Source organism: Myodes glareolus, chromosome 8 (genome assembly GCF_982192425.1).
Source record: "Myodes glareolus chromosome 8, mMyoGla1.1, whole genome shotgun sequence".
Taxonomy (NCBI): Eukaryota; Metazoa; Chordata; class Mammalia; order Rodentia; family Cricetidae; genus Myodes; species Myodes glareolus.
The window spans coordinates 15148431-15166117 of record NC_142033.1 but is presented as its reverse complement, the minus strand read 5'-3'; the positions used below and the strand labels follow the sequence as shown (position 1 = coordinate 15166117).

Here is a 17687-nt window from a genome sequence, read left to right as displayed (position 1 = left end):
ACTTTAACACAGCATCATGTTGAACTACTTTGTTCTTTGAATATTACAGAAGAAAATTCTACAAAACAGAGTGAGGATTTGGGAAGCCAGTTTACAGAAATTTTCATTAAGCAGCCAGAAAATGTCACTCTCCTGTTATCTTTGTTGGAGGTAAATAAGGAACATTGACCTGTCATGTTAATAAACTGCTTTTGTTGGCTTTGTGGATGTTATTGAGGATGTAATATGTACATACTGTCAAAGGAGTAAAGTTTGTTGTATCATGCTTTTTGAATACATGTCAGAGATCCTCGTGCATGCTATAGGAAATATGTAATTTATTAAAATAATATGCATCTTATTTCTAGTTTTACAAAGTATTTTATTGTTAACATTTTAGTTGATTTAATCAATTAACACTAACTCTTACTGCTTTTTATTTTTTAAAATTCATTTGTAAAGTTCAATGATTCTATTTTTTACTTGTAGCTTTTCATTACACTATTAGTTGAAAATAATGTTTTTCTTGAAAATAGGGATTACAGTTGTTAAACAGCTGGCATTCTTCCATTGCAGGAATTTGATTTCCATGTCCGCTGGCCTGGCGTGAGACTCCTGACTTCTCTTTTAAAACAGCTAGGGCCTCCTGTGCAGCAGATTATCCTGGTCAGTCCTATGGGTAAGTGACTCGGCCTGTGTAATTCTGAGTAAGAAGATGAGGATCGTTTTCTAGAAATAAGTGAAGTGATGCCTTAATAAATTGTGATCTAAATCACTGTTTGCGTTTTTAGTCTGCTTGTATGTTCCTCATGGTTATTCTCGTGTTCTAGGTGTTTCCAGACTTATGGACTTACTGGCAGATTCCAGAGAAATTATACGTAATGATGTAAGTTCAATTTGAGATGGGGGAGCCCACATGATGCCTTTTCTCTTTGTGAATGAAATCTTTTTTTTAAGTTAAGAAAAGTTAGTTTGGGAAAAGTGGGATGATGGTCAATCGTTTAGACCTTCTAAACTTGTTTTCTTGTCTTCTGCCTGGCAAGTATTTAGAGTTAAACAAACCATTTGCTCTTCAAATTTACTAATTCCATATGTTTAAGCTTTCTTTTTGGTTTTTCGTGATAGGGTTTCTCTGTGTAGTATTTAAGCTTTCTAAATATTGATGTAGAATTCCACCCCAAAGAGATGGCTCAGAGGTTAAGAGCACTGGCTGCTCTTCCAGAGGTCCTGAGTTCAATCCCCAGCAACTACATGGTGGCTCATAACCATCTGTAATGAGATCTGCTGCCCTTTTCTGGCCTGCAGGCAGAACACTGTATACATAATAAATAAATAAATCTTTAAAAAAAGAATTTCACCTCAGTAATTGTCTTCTGAGACATTAAATGATGTAAGTTTACAAAATGTTGCACTTGGCTTCCCCATTCTTATTTCACTGAATATGTGTCCAAAGAATTTTCACTGAGACTCTCTTTAACTCCAGAATGTGACTGCTGTGTAGTCAGCTTCCTTTCTAGTGTGTACTTTAATATTTGCATATGATTTTCTAACAGGTTAATGCAAAACAGAAACAGGACTAAACCAAACTCTTGTCTTGTGGTCCATTTAATATCTGATTGATTGATAGATAGATAGACAGACAGACAGATATAGGTAGTCTGTGTGTGTATGTGTGGTGTGTGTATTTTTTAAGCTTAACATTTAAAATTTTGTTCTAGTGGGGTTAGAGATGGCTCAGCAGTTAAGAGCATTTGCTACTCTTGGATAGGATTCAGCTTCAGTTCCTGGCACCAGATGGCGCTCACATGCGTCTGTAACCGCAGCTCCAGGGCATTCAGCACTCTGCAGGCACCACTCTTGTACATGGTACACATGCACTCACACACATAAAATAAACAAATTTTGTCATATGGATGGCAAAGCAGTATTATAGATAATAAAATGCTATAATATAACTTACAAAAATAAATCTTTATTCATCAATATTTAAATAGTTTTACAGTTTTTTTAATTTGTTTGTCTTGACACAGAATCTTACTCTAGCCCAAGCTAGGTTTAAAATTTGAGCTTCCCTCCTGCGTGTTAGCATTACAGACATAAATTTCTGTACCTGCATTACATGTTATTTTTTAAACTGTATTATTTAAATGAGCATCCATCTACTAGGAATAATTTGGGATGTTTTTCCATAATTAAAATATGACTATAGGGGTTAGAGCTATGGCTCAACAGCTTAGAGTATTTGCTTCTGTTAGAGAGGACCAGGGTTTGGTTCCAGTCCCCACATCCGTGAGCTCATCATACCTATTACTCTGGTTCCAATGAGTCAGGTCCTGTCTTATGGCCTCCACAGGCACTTGTATGATGTAGTACATATATAGACAAGCAAGCATGTACATACTTATTCACATAAGTAGATTTTTAAGTTAAATAAAATAGGACTGTATACCTTAAACTCAAGGTTTCTTTTCAGCCCCCAGTTCAAATAAGAAGCTGTTTGAATCATCAAATGAAGAAATTATCCTTCCCTAAGTCTTTGTTGATATCATCAGAATTTGTTTTGATTTTCAGATATAAAATTGGTTTTTAACATATGCCTACCTTGATTTTTTTTTACTTCCTTAATTCCTTCTTCAAGCATATATTCATTGTACAAAATAAAACTATTACGTTTTTATGTAACTTTATCAGATGCTTTGTTCTATCTTAGAGTTTCTGTTGCTATGAAGATACACCATGGCCAATTGTGTCAAATGAGCAATTTTTTTTAAAGATTTATTTATTTATTATATATAGTGTTCTGCCTGCATGTATACCTGCATGCCAGAAGATGGCACCAGGTCTCATTATAGATGGTTGTGAACCATCATGTGGTTGCTGGGAGTTGAACTCAGGACCTCTGGAAGAGCAGTCAGTACTCTTAGCCTCTGAGCCATCTCCTCTCAAGGCCCAGTGCAACTCTTATAAAGGAAAACATTTAATTGGGACTGGCTTACAGTGTCAGAGGTTTAGTCCATTATCTTCATGGTGGCATGTAGGCAGACATGGTGCTGGAGAAGAAACTGCAAGTCATCTATCTTGACCTGCAAGCAGGAGAAGAAACTGTGTCAGTGGTGTGGCTTTAGCATCTGTGAGACCTCAAAGTCTGCCCCCCACAGTGGCGCACTTCCAAGGCCACACCTACTCCAGCAAAGCCACCCTCCTAAAGGTACCACTCCCTGTGGGGGCCATTTTCTTTCAAACCACCACAAATCTTTTCTACCCAGTATCCTCTGTGGCACCACCCCCATCATGGTTTAAGTCTATTTTCCTCTGACTTTTGGCCTTTTTCTTACTCTTGGCTTTGGTTTTTATTTGCAACAGGTAAGATGATTGTCTTTGTTGACTTGTGTTAATTTTTTGAATGGAGATTGTTTTATTTTTGTTGTAGCATGTAATGTCTTGGTTTTATGTTTTATACCTGTATTTTCTTGGTTTCAATTGACCTATTTAGCATAAGAGGAAAACAATCTACTAATAAATGTTGAGATTTTAAAATGGTAAACTGTGTAGATATTGTTTTCCTACCTTTAGTCTTTAAAACTCTATGGATCTGTGTGTGGTAGAACATGCCTTTAGCCCCAAGCACTTTGGAGACAAAGGCAGGAGGATCTCTGTGAATTTAAGACCAGTCTAATGTATACAGAGAGTTCCACAGAAGCTACACCTAGTTCTGAGACTCTTTGATATTTAAAGCAATAGCATGACTGAGGATTCAGGGTATTGTTCTATTTTGCACATAAGTATCCTGAGACATGGGATTTGTATATTTTGCTGAACGTTACACGGTTAGTAAGTAGAACATCTAGTTTCTGCCCACTTTACAGTCTCAGAGTCTCTCTGCCCTGTGTGCACTGGTATTGTTCTTTTGCAGTTAAATTCAAGCTGACAGCAGTAAGTCGGCAGGAGAATTGGCTATCTAAATTCTTGTTTAACTTTCTTTCATGTTAGTGTTGAAATTTGAAAACCATGGAAAGATGTAGAATGAGTCCAACGAGATGTGGGTATTCTCAAATTTGTACGGAAGCTTAGCTGCCCATCAGTAATAGCCAACTGCTCATCTATCATGGGACTCAGATAACCTGTTTGCTTGAGGTCCCTATGTGCCAAACCTCTTCCTCTGAAGTAGAAGCTGTGCTTTTTACCGTGAGATATTTATTGTCTCTTTCACCATGTCACCACCTATGAACTCATAAGTACTTGCTGTGTAATACTGAAATAATAGGCTGGAGAGATGGCTCATCGATCAGAATGGTGACTGCTCTTCCAGAGGACCTGTATTCAATTCCCAGCACCCTCATGTCAGCTCATAATTTGTCTGTGATTCCAGTTCCTAGGGGTCCTATGCCTGCTTATGGCCTCCATAAGGCATGCAAGTAGTATAAGGCATATATGCAGGCAAAACACCCATATCCATAGACAGAAATGAGTAAGAAGCAGTAACATAAGGTTTTCTTAATGGTAAGTGACAAAATGTATAAACTTATGCAGCTTAATAAGCTGGAAAAAGATAAAAGGGAAAGACTCAATTTAATTTAACCTTTCCTTTGTGTGCCAGCTATACAGCTCTATTTGACATTCAGCAGCAATGGGGTCTCATCCACATTGACTGTAGATTTTGAATTGTATTAACAGGGTCATAAGTTACTATTATACACTGTGGAGCATTCCTTTTTCCTTGGCACAGATAGTTTTGTTGAGCTCTTATCAGTAAACACATCTAGAGTCCCCATGTGCACACCTGGAGCCCCATCTCCTCCATGACGAATTATGGATTTTTCTGAGTGCTCATGGACATGCTTCTTGAAGCCCACACCATGGCTGTCCTTGTAAAATTGACAGTGCATTCCTGGATTACTGCTTCATTGGTGGCAGGATAGCCGTTTTCCCTACCCCAGGTCGGCAAGGATGGGCTCAAAGGCTGTGGGAGGAAAAGCTGTACCACGAGTACCTTCTTTTGCGCAGGGCATACTATTCATGAGGCATGAATTTTCATTTCTGTTGATTTAAAATCAAGCTGTGAGAATTAGGGACCAGGTATTTGCAAGAATTCCTGAACTCTGTAGAAGTTCTGTTAGAATATGATGGTATTTGGTCATTTGTATTGTTATTTTAAAAAGAGTAAGTCTGAGAATAATCATTCTCTGCTTATGGAAACTACATGGTGATGGATGAGTATGCAGTCATTGTGTTTTTACCAGATATGGTAAAAAAGAGACCTCTTAGATGGGAACGGTTACCAAGAGCCCCCTCCCCCCATGACCTGTGACCTTCAGAGAAGCAGATTGTTGAACTGTCTCTGCCCTCTATGTGTTTCTGCATATATAGAGAGTGAAGCAGTTGGACTTGTAAAATCCTGTTTATTATAGGATTCTGTGATTTTACAGTAACTTTAGGTGCCCAGTAAAGTTCATGCTCAAGCAAACGCCATCTTTCTTTCCCATAAGGGTGTCTTACTGCTGCAGGCGCTAACAAGGGGCAATGGAGCAATCCAGAAGATCGTTGCTTTTGAAAATGCTTTTGAGAGGCTACTGGACATTATTACAGAGGAGGGGAACAGTGATGGAGGTAAGAGGGAGAGGCCGTGAGGGCGGCTTGGTACTCACTCCCTTGGGGTGGTCACCATGGTTTCACAGCAGGACATGTGCTTGACTACATGATTTCAGCCTTTCTGGGACACAGGCCTGAACAGTCAGTGAGACAGGAACCCTCAACAAGTTATCACTTAGACAGAAGAAATGTAGCTCTGTGAACATCTAAGCTAGGTGGGGAAGAAAGACAGGAGTCTATCTGCATTGTGAGTGCACTGTGTGCACAACACAGAAGAGCACATTCACGTCTTCTGCAGTGTCAGAATTCCTTGAGGAACAATCAACTCTCATGGCATCGTGGTTTCAGAAGCAGCAACTTGCAGATCCCCCCACTTTGCCAACATGGGTTCTTTATTGATATCTTAATAACTAAGAATATATCCCTCAGTAAGTATATCATTGTATGTGTAGATATGGACTACATAGAGCTAAGGAGCTACAGTAGGGTTAAGAGTCTTCAGAAGTCAGGGAAGCTGATAGAACATAGAGTCTGTATGAGTAGGATAATGAACCAAACTGAGCTTCTCAAAAATACTGGAGAAGTTGCTGTAGTGGCAATTCATTTGTATTTTAATAAATAAAGCTTGCCCAAAGATCAGAGAGTAAAACAGCCACACTGGTCAGCCTTACAGACCAGGCAGCAGTGGCACACACCTTTAATCCCATAGCCACTCTAGTTTGCTATAGAGGTCGGGCAGTGGTGGTGCACACCTTTAATCCCAGTACTAGAGAGGAGTATAAATTAGGAGGAATCAGGTCTCAGCTCAGTCTCAGTCAGGATTTGTGGAGGCACGATCGCCATTTCGGTCTGAGGTAGAGGTAAGAGCCAGTGGCTGGCTGCTTTGCTTTTCTGACCTTCAGGTTGGACCTGAGTATCTGTCTTTGGGTTCTTACTGTTTGTGCTACAGGTTACGGCTGCTGGTTTTAACATTAGAGTGGACATGCAGGGTCAGTTGAGCTGGAGGAGCAAGGTGAAGGGATGGCCCTAGAGGCACAAAAGGGCAGATGAATGGACAGTGGTTTCAGACAACACAACAAGCAAATGCTTGTTTGTCAAGTATGTTAACAGGGACCAAGTAGACTTGAAGCCCCTGGGATAGTTGGAAGTTCTCTGTCTGTTCATCTTTGAGGCACGTACTGGATGGTCAGATGACAGATGAGTGGGGTTATCCCTAGTGCTGAGTGTCTACTGCTTTATGGGGAATCATACGAGGGAGTTGGACTCTTCCCTTGGTTTGGTGTGTCTGATGAGTTCTTGAGTTCTTTCATTAAAAATTTTTCGTGTGTGGGGCTGAAGAGATGACTCAGGTTAAGAGCACTGGCTGTTTTTCCAAAGGTCTTGAGTTCAGTTCCCAGCAACTACATGGTAGCTCACAACCATCTGTAATGAGATCTGGTGTCTTCCTCTGGCCTGCAGTGCAGGCATATGTGCAGGCGGAACAACATATATGATAAATAAATTAATCTTAAAGAAAAATTTGCATGTTGTACAGTGGGTAGTGGTGGAGGAGGGGCTGCGTCTGTGTGTGGGGTTAGAGGACAGCTCTATGGAGTAGTTTCTCTTCCTGCAGCTTTAGCTGGGGATGATCCAGGGATAAAGGCGGGCTCCAGGCTCACACAGCAAGCACTTGTACTCACTGAGCCATCCAGCTCACTAGCGCCTAACAAGTTCTTGGACTTTGTTTTCCTAATATGACCTTAATATGCCCATGTGCCCCATACATCTCAGTTCACCCCAGTAAATGTATGGGGACCCTTCCTGCTGTGTCTCACGGGTGGAGCTAGAAAGAGGGTATTATTCACCTGTCATCCTGCGTGCAGAATGGCCTTCCAGCCTCAAAATTGAGTCAAAGGCTGCTTTAAAATGAAGTCTGTCTGGACAAGGCACAGTACTGTTCTTTACAGTATAGAGGAACTTATGGCAGGAACAAGCTTGATCTCAAACATTTCTAATCAGTATCCTACTCATATCTTACCAACTCAAACTGCCCTTCAGTTATTGGTAATTTTGCCTTGACCTCCAGGTGCTAGGGTTATAGCTGTGTGTCCTGAAAACAGGTTAGAAAATAAATCTCTTTTTTAAAAGGGAGAAAATTATTTGGTTGAAGACTTGAAGGTCTCAGGGAAACCATAAAATAACAAAATCGAACATTTTGGAGCCAAATTTGCTTTCCTTTGAGTTTAAATATTTTAATTGAGCCAGGCATGAGTGATGCATGCAAATAATCCTTGCAGATAGCCTGGTAAAACAAAGAGCAGACCCTGATACAGTACCAAAAGCATGATCCTTAAGAGGAAAAAACTGACAAATGTGGCTTCATTAAAACTGAAAAGGTGTGGGGCTGGAAAGATGGATCAGAGATTATGAGCATTGACTGCTCCTCTAGAGGTCCTGGGTTCAGTTTCCAAAAACCACATGGCGGCTCACAATCAGCTACAATGAGGTCTGGTGCTCTCTTCTGACGTGCAGGTGTGTACGCAGGCAAAACACTATATACATAATAAATAAATCTTTTTTAAAAACCTGAAAAGGTGTATAAGTCAGGCACAGTCTTTAATGCCAGCACTTGGGAGGCAGAGGCGGGCTGATCTCTGAGTTCGAACCCAGCCTCCTCTACAGAGTGAGTTCCAGGACAGCCAGGGCTGCTACACAGAGAAATCCTGTCTTGAAAAGCCATAAAAACAAATTTGCAAAGTTGTGTTCTACAAAGGACTCTATTAAGCAAATTCAGTAACGGCATGGGCGGGGATAAAGTGTTACTAAAACTTGTCTGAAAGAGGACTTAAAAACATAATGGTGAAAAGAAATGGAGATTTAAAACGAGTCAAAATATCTGAACAGATTCTTCATTGAAGAAGAGATTGCAGTTTGCAGTAACATACAAATAAACTCTCAGCATCATGTCATTAGGTGATTGCAATAGAATGGCAGTGATGAAAGTCCAAAATTCTGATTCTACCAGATGCTTTTGAGGGTGTGGAAAACAGAAATGTATTGCTGATAGAAATTCAGAGGGGTGCATCCAGTATGAAAGACAGTAACAGTTTCTTACAAAGCTAAACACAATCTTGCTGTGTGATCTAATGGTAATACTGCTTCATACTTATACATATTACATTAAAACTTATATCCACACAAAAACATACACTTGATGTTCAGAGAAGCTTTTTATTCCCATTTCTAAGACTTGGAAGTAATCAGGATGTCCTTGAGTGGGTGAATGGATAAGTGCTAATGGGTTCAGAAAATTGGATCTTACTCAGCAATAAAAGTTGTCAAGCTGCAGAAAGGTGTCAGGAACCTTAAGTGTACGCTGTTAAGTGATTCCAGTTTAACAGCTTTCTGGGGAAGGCAGTAGAGGCAGTCATCTGGGATTTGGATAGGGGAAAGGGGATATAGGGCAGTTTTTTGTGGTGGGAGTGTTGTGTTTGGTACTGTAATGATAACTTCTCAGATTCTACATTTGTCAAAACTCAGTTTTTCAGCGTGAAGAGTGAACTGTGATCTTCAGCACTTTGCCAGCATTTGAGCATCGCTTGTAACAGTGCTTCACACTAATGGATGGTGACAGTGAGGGAACTCGGGAGGAGAGCAGCTGGAGGTGCCGATTGTCCTGGTTCTCTGACTATAAGCCTGCTCTAAGAGGCAGGCGCTTAGATTGTTTTTCACATCTACTTATTTAGTGTGTTGTGTGCCACAGCACATGTGTGGGAATCAGAGGACAGCTTGCAGGAGTGTCTCTCCTACCACGTGAGTCCTGGGGATTGAACTCAGGTCACCAGGCTTGTCATCAAGTGCGTTTACCCCACTGCACTTTTATCTAGCAGGACCAAAGGTGTGCGTGTACTAAGGCCTAGAACAGTGAGCACCTTGAACACTCTCTACTTCACAGAGGAAGCAGGAACTCGTGATTGTTCTAACACTTAGTAGAAGTCAGAGGGAAAGTCTTCACTGAGATGATAACAGGGGCTGTAGCGTGGGTGAAATTGCACACGAGAGTGATATTTGTAAGCAGAGAAGTAGAAGGGTGTGGCAGACAGGAGCCATGAGAAGTAGCCTAAGCAGCCAGATGAAGAAACCAACCACTAGGGAAAGGCAGGGACAAATGTCAGATGGGTCTCAGAGATCATATAAAGTGGGATGGAGTCAGTCAATAAATGGTTAATATTTAATACATAGCTGAAGTCTTTTTCTTGTCTTTGCCAGGAATGCAGAGGTATATAGGACATTGACAAACTCCTGTGTTCGTGGATTATAATGTAGTGGAAAGAACAAGCTTCCAGAAGGTTGTGTGTGACGCTCTAACCTAGTTCTTGAGTCTTGCCCATCAGTACTGAGCACTTAAATACTTACTGGTATTTAAGCTTGTGTGTGAGTGTGGTAGATGGCTTCTGTAATGGGTTGGACAGACAAGAAGTTGCTATGGGTGAGATAGCGCACAGACAGAGGCAGGCGGAAGGCTGGGATCAGAACAGGCTACCTGCTATACCATACTGACCATGGATGTGCACACTTTAGAACACTAGGTTGAGTTCCTTCAGATGTCATTAGCCTCAATGCCGCCATTTTTCATTCTTCCCCAGGTATAGTAGTAGAAGATTGTTTGATTTTGCTTCAAAACTTGTTAAAAACCAACAATTCCAATCAAAACTTTTTTAAAGAAGGCTCGTATATTCAGCGTATGAAACCTTGGTTTGAAGTTGGAGATGAAAATTCTGGTTGGTCAGCACAGAAAGTGACCAATCTACATTTAATGCTGCAGGTATGTGGTCTTTTTTTTTAATATTTATTTATTTATTATGTATACAATATTCTGTGTGTGCCTGAAGGCCAGAAGAGGGCATCAGACCTCATTACAGATGGTTGTGAGCCACCATGTGGTTGCTGGGAATTGAACTCAGGACCTTTGGAAGAGCAGGCAATGCTCTTAACCTCTGAGCTATCTCTCCAGCCCCAGGTATGTGGTCTTTAGACATCACTGTGATCGAATTTTGTCAGGAATCTTTTCAGTGAAAAGAAAATCACTCCCATTTGCTAAATCCAGGATTTTTAGTTGGTTTTAGGGGAGATGTAAAACCTTTTTTTTTTTTTAAGGATTTAAAAGAATCATGTCCTCATTACGTCCAGTAGTATGTTATATAAGAACGTTTTCGTTAACATATTAGCAGTGTATCTGTTTGATTGAGCATGTTATTGCATCGTGTGTGTGGAGGTCAGGACAACTTGAGGGAGACAGTCTTTTCTACCATGTGAGTCCCACACAGGGTAATTTATAACTCAGGTTATCAGGAGCCTTCCCCCCCCCCCCCCGCAACTAAAAGTATATATTCTGTGCTGACCACGTGCTTGTCCTGTGCTCTCCTACTCTCTGCCTTACCCTCTCCCCTGCTGTTATCGCCTCAGTTCTCTAGATTGTGTTTATGTAAAAGTCTAAAAACCGCAGGTTGTGGTGGCACACCCCGATAGGAGTTGCTGAGGGAGGCAGAGGCAAAAGGATCACGAATTCGAGGCCAGCCTGGGCTACACATTAAAAATTTAAAAAAAAAAAAAAAAGAAGTCTAAAAACCACAAATGACAAAAAATGTTTGATGTTTCTCTTTTCTATGTCTGGCCTATTCATTTAGCATGGCTATCTCTAGTTGGATTAACTTTCCTAGAAATAAATACCATTATTTTTTTAAGGTTTATTTTATTTTTATATCAGTGTGTCTGAGAGTATATGTGCCACTTGTGTATGGGTGCCCATGAAGACCAAAATAGAGTGTTGGAGACCCTGAAGCTGGAGTTACAGCGAATTTTGAGTCACCACAGATTCAGAGGTTGAGAATCAAACTTAGTGTCCTCTGCAAGAGTAGTAAGTGCTCTTAACCACTGAAGTATCTCTTGTTTCCCATACCTTCACACTTTATGGTTGAGAGAAATCTGTTTTGTATATATTCCAAATTTGTAATCAGTCATCTGCTGTTGGACATTCAAGTTGGTTCCCTAACTTAACTTGTGCATGGTGTTGCAGTGACCATTAATATGCAGATGTCTCTGTGTCCTTTGGACCTGGAGCGGTATAGCTGTGTTATGACATAGAGGAAAAAGTAAAGAATTTTTTGAGGGGCTAGAGAGATGGCTCAGTGGGTAAAAACATTCGCTGTTCTTCCAGAACACCCAGACTTGGTTCTAGCATTTATAATAGGGAGTACACATTTGCTGGTAATTCCAAGTTTCAGGGATCTGATGCCCTCTTCTGGCCTCTTCACATACCAACAAACACATGGCTTGTTCATTCATATAGTTTCACACACACACACACACACTAAAAATTTTAAAAAGGGTTTGGGGATTTAGCTCAGGTAGAATACTTGACTAGGAAACACAAGGCTCTGGGCTGGGTCCTCAGCGCCAATAAAAAAATTTAAACAAAAAAAACCACAAGAGTTAGCTTTCTCTTGAACATTTTATCTTATCTTATCTCTCTCTCTCTCTCTCTCTCTCTCTCTCTCTCTCTCTCTCTGAATCTCAGTCCTATTTCCAATTTACTTAACACCAAAAAAAAAAATTTAGAATTATTTTAAAGAAAGATCAGTTTAAAAAATTATATTACTAGCTAGGCTTGGTGGCACACACCTTTAATCGCAGTACTTGGGAGGCAGGCTCAAGAGGATCTCTGAGTTCAAGGCCAGCCTAGTCTACAGAGTTCAAGAGAAGTATATTACTGCCTAAAAAGTTGAAGTACATCATGTAAACAGAGAAATGCATTATAGTTCTATGTATTATGAGTTACATATATATGTATATTTTATGCTGTGTAGTATAAAGTACATCTATATGTAGGTTTGTTGTAGGGTTTTGTTTTTTAACTTTAAAAAAGTAGATCAACAGCTGGGCAGTAGCACACACCTTTAATCCCAGCACTTGGAAGCCAGAGGCAAGTGGATCTTTGTGAGCTCACGGGCAACCTGATCTGCAGAATGAGTTCAGGACAGCCAGGGCTACACAGAGAAACCCTGTCTCGAAAAATAAAACAAGTGGATAAACCTGCCTTGCCTCCCTCGCTGAAATGTCCCTTTCACATGCTTAGTGAAGACCATGGACTCCAAGGCAAAGGACTGAGATTCGTTCATCATAAGATTTTCTCCACCTCAGGGAAGCAGTAGTTGAGTTCATGGCTTTGCAGCTGCAGTTGGTCTTTTTAGACACCTGCAGTCTCTCTCTCCAGTTTATTTAGATTTGCTTATCTGAAAGTACACCATTGTTTTCGTTAGAATAGCTGTGCCCGGATGGAACTGTTTCATTATATTCATTGTTGCAGTTATAATCCTAAGCTTTTGAAAACTGGAACTAATATACTTGGGGGAGAAGAGGTTAGAGCTTTTCCTCTGAGGAGTTGGCTGGTGCTCGCTCGCTCTCTCTCTCTCTCTCTCTCTCTCTCTCTCCCTCCCTCCCTCTCTCTCTCCTTCTCTTTTGCTCTCTCTGACTTTATTGATAGGTTCTCACTATGTGGCCCTGGCCTGTCTCCTGAGTGCTGAGATTTAAGATGTGCCACTACACCTAGCAAAACACCACTTTCAGATCTTTTTTTTTCATTAATTAATTCATTGCCTCTCTGCCCCTCTCCAGAAAGTCATCTTTATCAGGGAAACAGAATCTGTGGTAGTCCTGTCTGTAGTGATGTTAGTGTTTAGTGTTTCAGTTGAATTCTTTAGCATATCTGCTATAAAGTCATGGATGACATTTGTTTGGCACTTTTATTAAGTAAGTTTTCTCATATATATTATATTAGGTATAAAAAGTTTTTTCATATAAATCATATGACTAGTTTGTAAAAATATAAGCCATTGTTTAGTTATTTTGAAGATGTAATTGGGCCTAAATAATGGTTGTTTCTGAAACTTAGTGTTAAGATTCAGAGTAATCATGGAACTGTAGGGCTTTAATAATGAAACCAGCCCCACCTAGTGCATGAGTCTCTGTCAGGCCTCCTGCTGTTAGCTTTAGCCTCTTTATCTCCAGGGTTAGAGAAAGTCATGGAACTCAGGCCGCCTCTTTCAGACCCACTTCGTCATTAGATAGTTCCCACTTTCTCTGCTAGGAGCCTGCCATCTTGTACCTGAATTTGAATTGTACAATTTGAATTTGAATTGTACCTGAATTTGAATTGTACAAAAAATTCAATTTTGTATTGAATATGTCTTATTTGTAAATACTGTGTTTGTTGTTTCAGTCCAGAAATGACTGAAGCAGGTACTATTCTGTGAGAGTTCAAATCAACTGAGAGGGATAACATTAAGCAAATAGCAAAGTACTAACACTGTTGCCTTAGGAGAAAGGCGCCACCCTTAGCTATGGTGAGCATATTAGGGAATATCCCAACAGATGGTTCTGTCCACATGGGTCAGCTTTGTCTCACACCTCTACAAGTGATTTTGAGACGGAGTCTCCTCCTGCCTCCACCTCTCCGGTATGCAATACCATGCCCTGCTGCAGATCTTCAAAAGGCAAATTTTATCTTGTTCACAGCTTGTCCGAGTACTAGTGTCTCCTACCAACCCCCCTGGTGCGACCAGCAGCTGCCAGAAGGCCATGTTCCAGTGTGGGTTACTGCAGCAGCTTTGCACCATCCTGATGGCTACGGGAATTCCTGCTGATATCCTGACCGAGGTAAACGAGGGAAAGACAGAGGCCACTCTAGGAGTTGGGAATCCTAGGAATTAGACACTAATTGAAGGAAACGTAGTAACAGCTAACCATTTTTATGATAGCTTCCTCATATACTACATGATAATGGCAGTGTTAGTTTCAAAAGGCATATTATTTTCTTCAGGTTCCATAATGTACAATGTTAAGCTTGGCTGATTGTCGTAATCAGGGTCTCTGTTGCTGTGCAGAGACACTATGACCATAGCAGCTCTCAACTCTTTTTTGTTATTGTTGTTTTGTTTTTTAGGCAGGATTTTTCTCTGTAGCTAGCTAGAAATACACCAAACAGTATTGAAATTAATATAGTTTCTATGTGATTATTCATGGCTGAGTGGCTGAGAAACAAATGTGTAGTCTTCATAGTAACACACTTCCTCCAACAAGGCCACACCTTCTAATAGTGCCACTTCCTGTGTTCCAGACATTTAAACACGTGAGTCTATGGGGGCATACCTGTTCAAACCACCACACTGATCATCTGGAAATGTTTTTCATTAGTTTTTTGAGGGAGGGGTTGGTTTTTTTGTTTGTTTGTTTGTTTTGTTTGTGTTTTTTTGGGGGGGTGGGGTTGTTTTTTGAGACAGGGTTTCTTTGTGTAGCTATGGAGCTCGTCCTGGAACTCGCTCTATAGACCAGGCTGGCCTCAAACTCATGGAGATCTGCCTGCCTCTGCCTCCTAAGTGCAGCATAAGTGTCTTTTTAAATTATAATTGCATCATTTCCCCTTTCCCTTTCCTTCCTCCAAACATTGCTTCTCTAAGTGACATCTTTCAGGTGCTCAGTGACTTCAGTGAGTAACCCTCAGTGGCCTAGGCAGCTTCGTCAGTGTTTCAGTGGGGTTTTTTTGTTTGTTTTGTTTTGCTTTTTTGTTTTTTTGAAACAAGGTTTATCTGTAGCTTTGGAGCCTGTCTTGTAGACCAGGCTGGCCTTGAACTCACAGAGATCTGCCTGCCTTTGCCTCCTGAGTACTGGGATTAAAGGCCTGCACCACCACCACTCGGCTCTAGCTCATTCTTATATCTTAAATTAATCCATTTCTATTAATCTGTATATCACCACTTGGCTGTGGCTTACCGGCAAGGTTTTGTCTGGCATCTGTTTCAGGCAGGGCTACATGACTTTTTGCTGACTCTGCCTTCTTTCTCCCAGCATTCAGTTTAGTTTTTTCTGCCTAACTCTATTCTGCCCTTTCTATAGGCCCAAAACAGCTTCTTTATTAACCAGTGGTATTCACAACATACAGAAGGCAACCCCACACCACCTCCCCTTTTCTGTTAGATAAAAAAGAAAGTTTTAACTTTAACATAGTAAAATTACGTATAACAAAACAGGTAACAAGCAAGAATTACAGTTATAATATTATATTTACTTTATCTTTTATCAAACTAAGGAAAACTATAATTAATATTGCCTATTCTTTAACTCCATCAAAGACTCCAGAAGGATATAATATTACCTAAGTAAACAGGAAGTGCATTGTAAGCAACTTTCAAAACTTTAGAATTGACAAAGACATCTCACTTCCTGGACAGTCACCCAAAAGTTTTTCTGTATCATTGGGGCATCCATCTTAAGCCTACAGGCCCATAGTATCTAGCAGACTTCCATGAAGCAGGAAATTTCAAAGACAGTTCCACCTATATTGGCAGTTTGTCAGTCACTTTCTTCTGTGTCCTGCAGAATGTCTGACAGTCTCTTTCATGAAACAGGAACCCCAGAGGACTGTCTCACCTTCAACAGTCATTTCTCTCTGGGTCCTGCATGTCAAGTTCACACAGCATAACATCAAGAAGTCCATGCAAGAGTTTCTTGCCCAGATGACTAACCAACGATATAAGGAACCTCTTCGATGCCCATCCTCCTCTTGAAGTAGATTCGTGCTGCCAGGAGCAGATGAGTCTCAGTGTTATGAAAAGACCTAAGTTTTTAAAATATTTTAAATGCTATATTTTGAAGGTCTCTGAAAGATTTGAAGAATACGTATATAACTGAAATATATCTATCTCTATATATCTAGAAAACCTAACTAGTATGACTACAAATTTGACTATTAAAGATGACTATTCTGCATTTTTAATTATACATTATATTTTTAAATGAGTTGCATAAACACAGTACCTTAATCAAGAACAGACATACATATAACAACATTGACCGTAAATTTGTATCAGTTGACCAAGATTCATACCAGTACAAAGTATTCATATCTATAGCATATCCCCTTTAAGTGTAAACAAACATTTATAAATAATTTTTGGGATTTTGGACATAGTTCTCTCCAAACTGCTTCCTGCTTTTTGTTGGGTGAAGTAATTTTTGGAGGTATTCACAACGACCTTTTGGGGGGTCTTGGTCCATCAAACCACATTAGTCTGGAAGAAATCCATACGTTCTCATCTTCTGTGGAAACAAAAGAAGAACCTCTTTCCCAAAGCAACGTATCCTTAGACACAAATTTTGAAGTCAAGATCCCTCTAAAACAGATATGTTGGTTTAGCCTAGCGGCCTGTACAATGAAATATCTCTCTTTACTTAGTGCAACAGTCAAAAAATTCAAAGAAAACACAGTAATATACATAATCCAGACTCTGTGTATTTTCCATCTTTATGCGGCTTATTTTTCTTTATTCCTTTTAATCTGTGACTGTCTGTACTCTGTCTCTTTAAAAAACTTTGCTTTATTTTTAAAAAGAATACTATTTACTTCTTTTTATAATTCCCTGTACTCCTTTTCTTCTCTCTTCCAAGCCTCCATACATTTATCCAACACTGTGACCTATTTAGAGGTCTTTTTTTTTATCTGAATCTGTCTTTATTGTGTATCTGTAATTATTTTCTGACCAAAAGCACTCTTTTTTTTTTAAATGCTAAGCAGGCACGGCTAGGGCCAACACACCCTGTCTGCTTGTTCCGCCCAGTACAACATGGCGGAGGCATGTTCGCTGCCTCTGAGAGCCATGTACATTACCCCATTTTTAGGCATACAGTAGGTCTGTGTTGCCATTAAGCAAATTGCAGCACTCTGCTCACAGACCCCACTTAAATGCTCTGTAGCCCGACCTCCTGAAATAGAACCATTCTTGCTGGCGAACCAGGAAGCCTTCTTAAAGGAGCCGCATGGTTTTCACTGCCAACGCTGAGTCAAAAAGACCTCTCTCAAACTCACTGCCATCAGAGTCCATCTGAAAAAATAATTGCTGGCTACCAAGAAGCTGTGCTTAACTCTGTTCTTTTATGTCTAGAATTCTTTTTTAAGTTTTCTCAGGTTTTACATGGTTATAGTTGACTACGTTGGTGTGCTAATTTGTTGTAGGAGGTCACTCATTCAGTAACTGTATTAATTAAATCTCTGCTTGGGCCTATTACCTCTAGTTTCTTATTGGCTA

At 40.1% G+C, this 17687-nt stretch overlaps 1 protein-coding gene across 2 annotated transcripts in view; it reads left to right on the top strand.

Moving 5' to 3' along the window:
* Uso1 (USO1 vesicle transport factor) overlaps window positions 1-17687 on the top strand; it is a 74734-nt gene that overhangs the window by 30864 nt on the left and 26183 nt on the right. For both annotated transcript variants that reach the window (XM_048425525.3, XM_048425520.3), the window contains exons 5-10: window positions 50-150; window positions 556-658; window positions 810-865; window positions 5466-5586; window positions 10194-10372; window positions 14122-14262. In XM_048425525.3, coding sequence (XP_048281482.3) covers window positions 50-150; window positions 556-658; window positions 810-865; window positions 5466-5586; window positions 10194-10372; window positions 14122-14262 — 701 coding nt within the window. The remainder of the gene's footprint in view (window positions 1-49; window positions 151-555; window positions 659-809; window positions 866-5465; window positions 5587-10193; window positions 10373-14121; window positions 14263-17687) is intronic.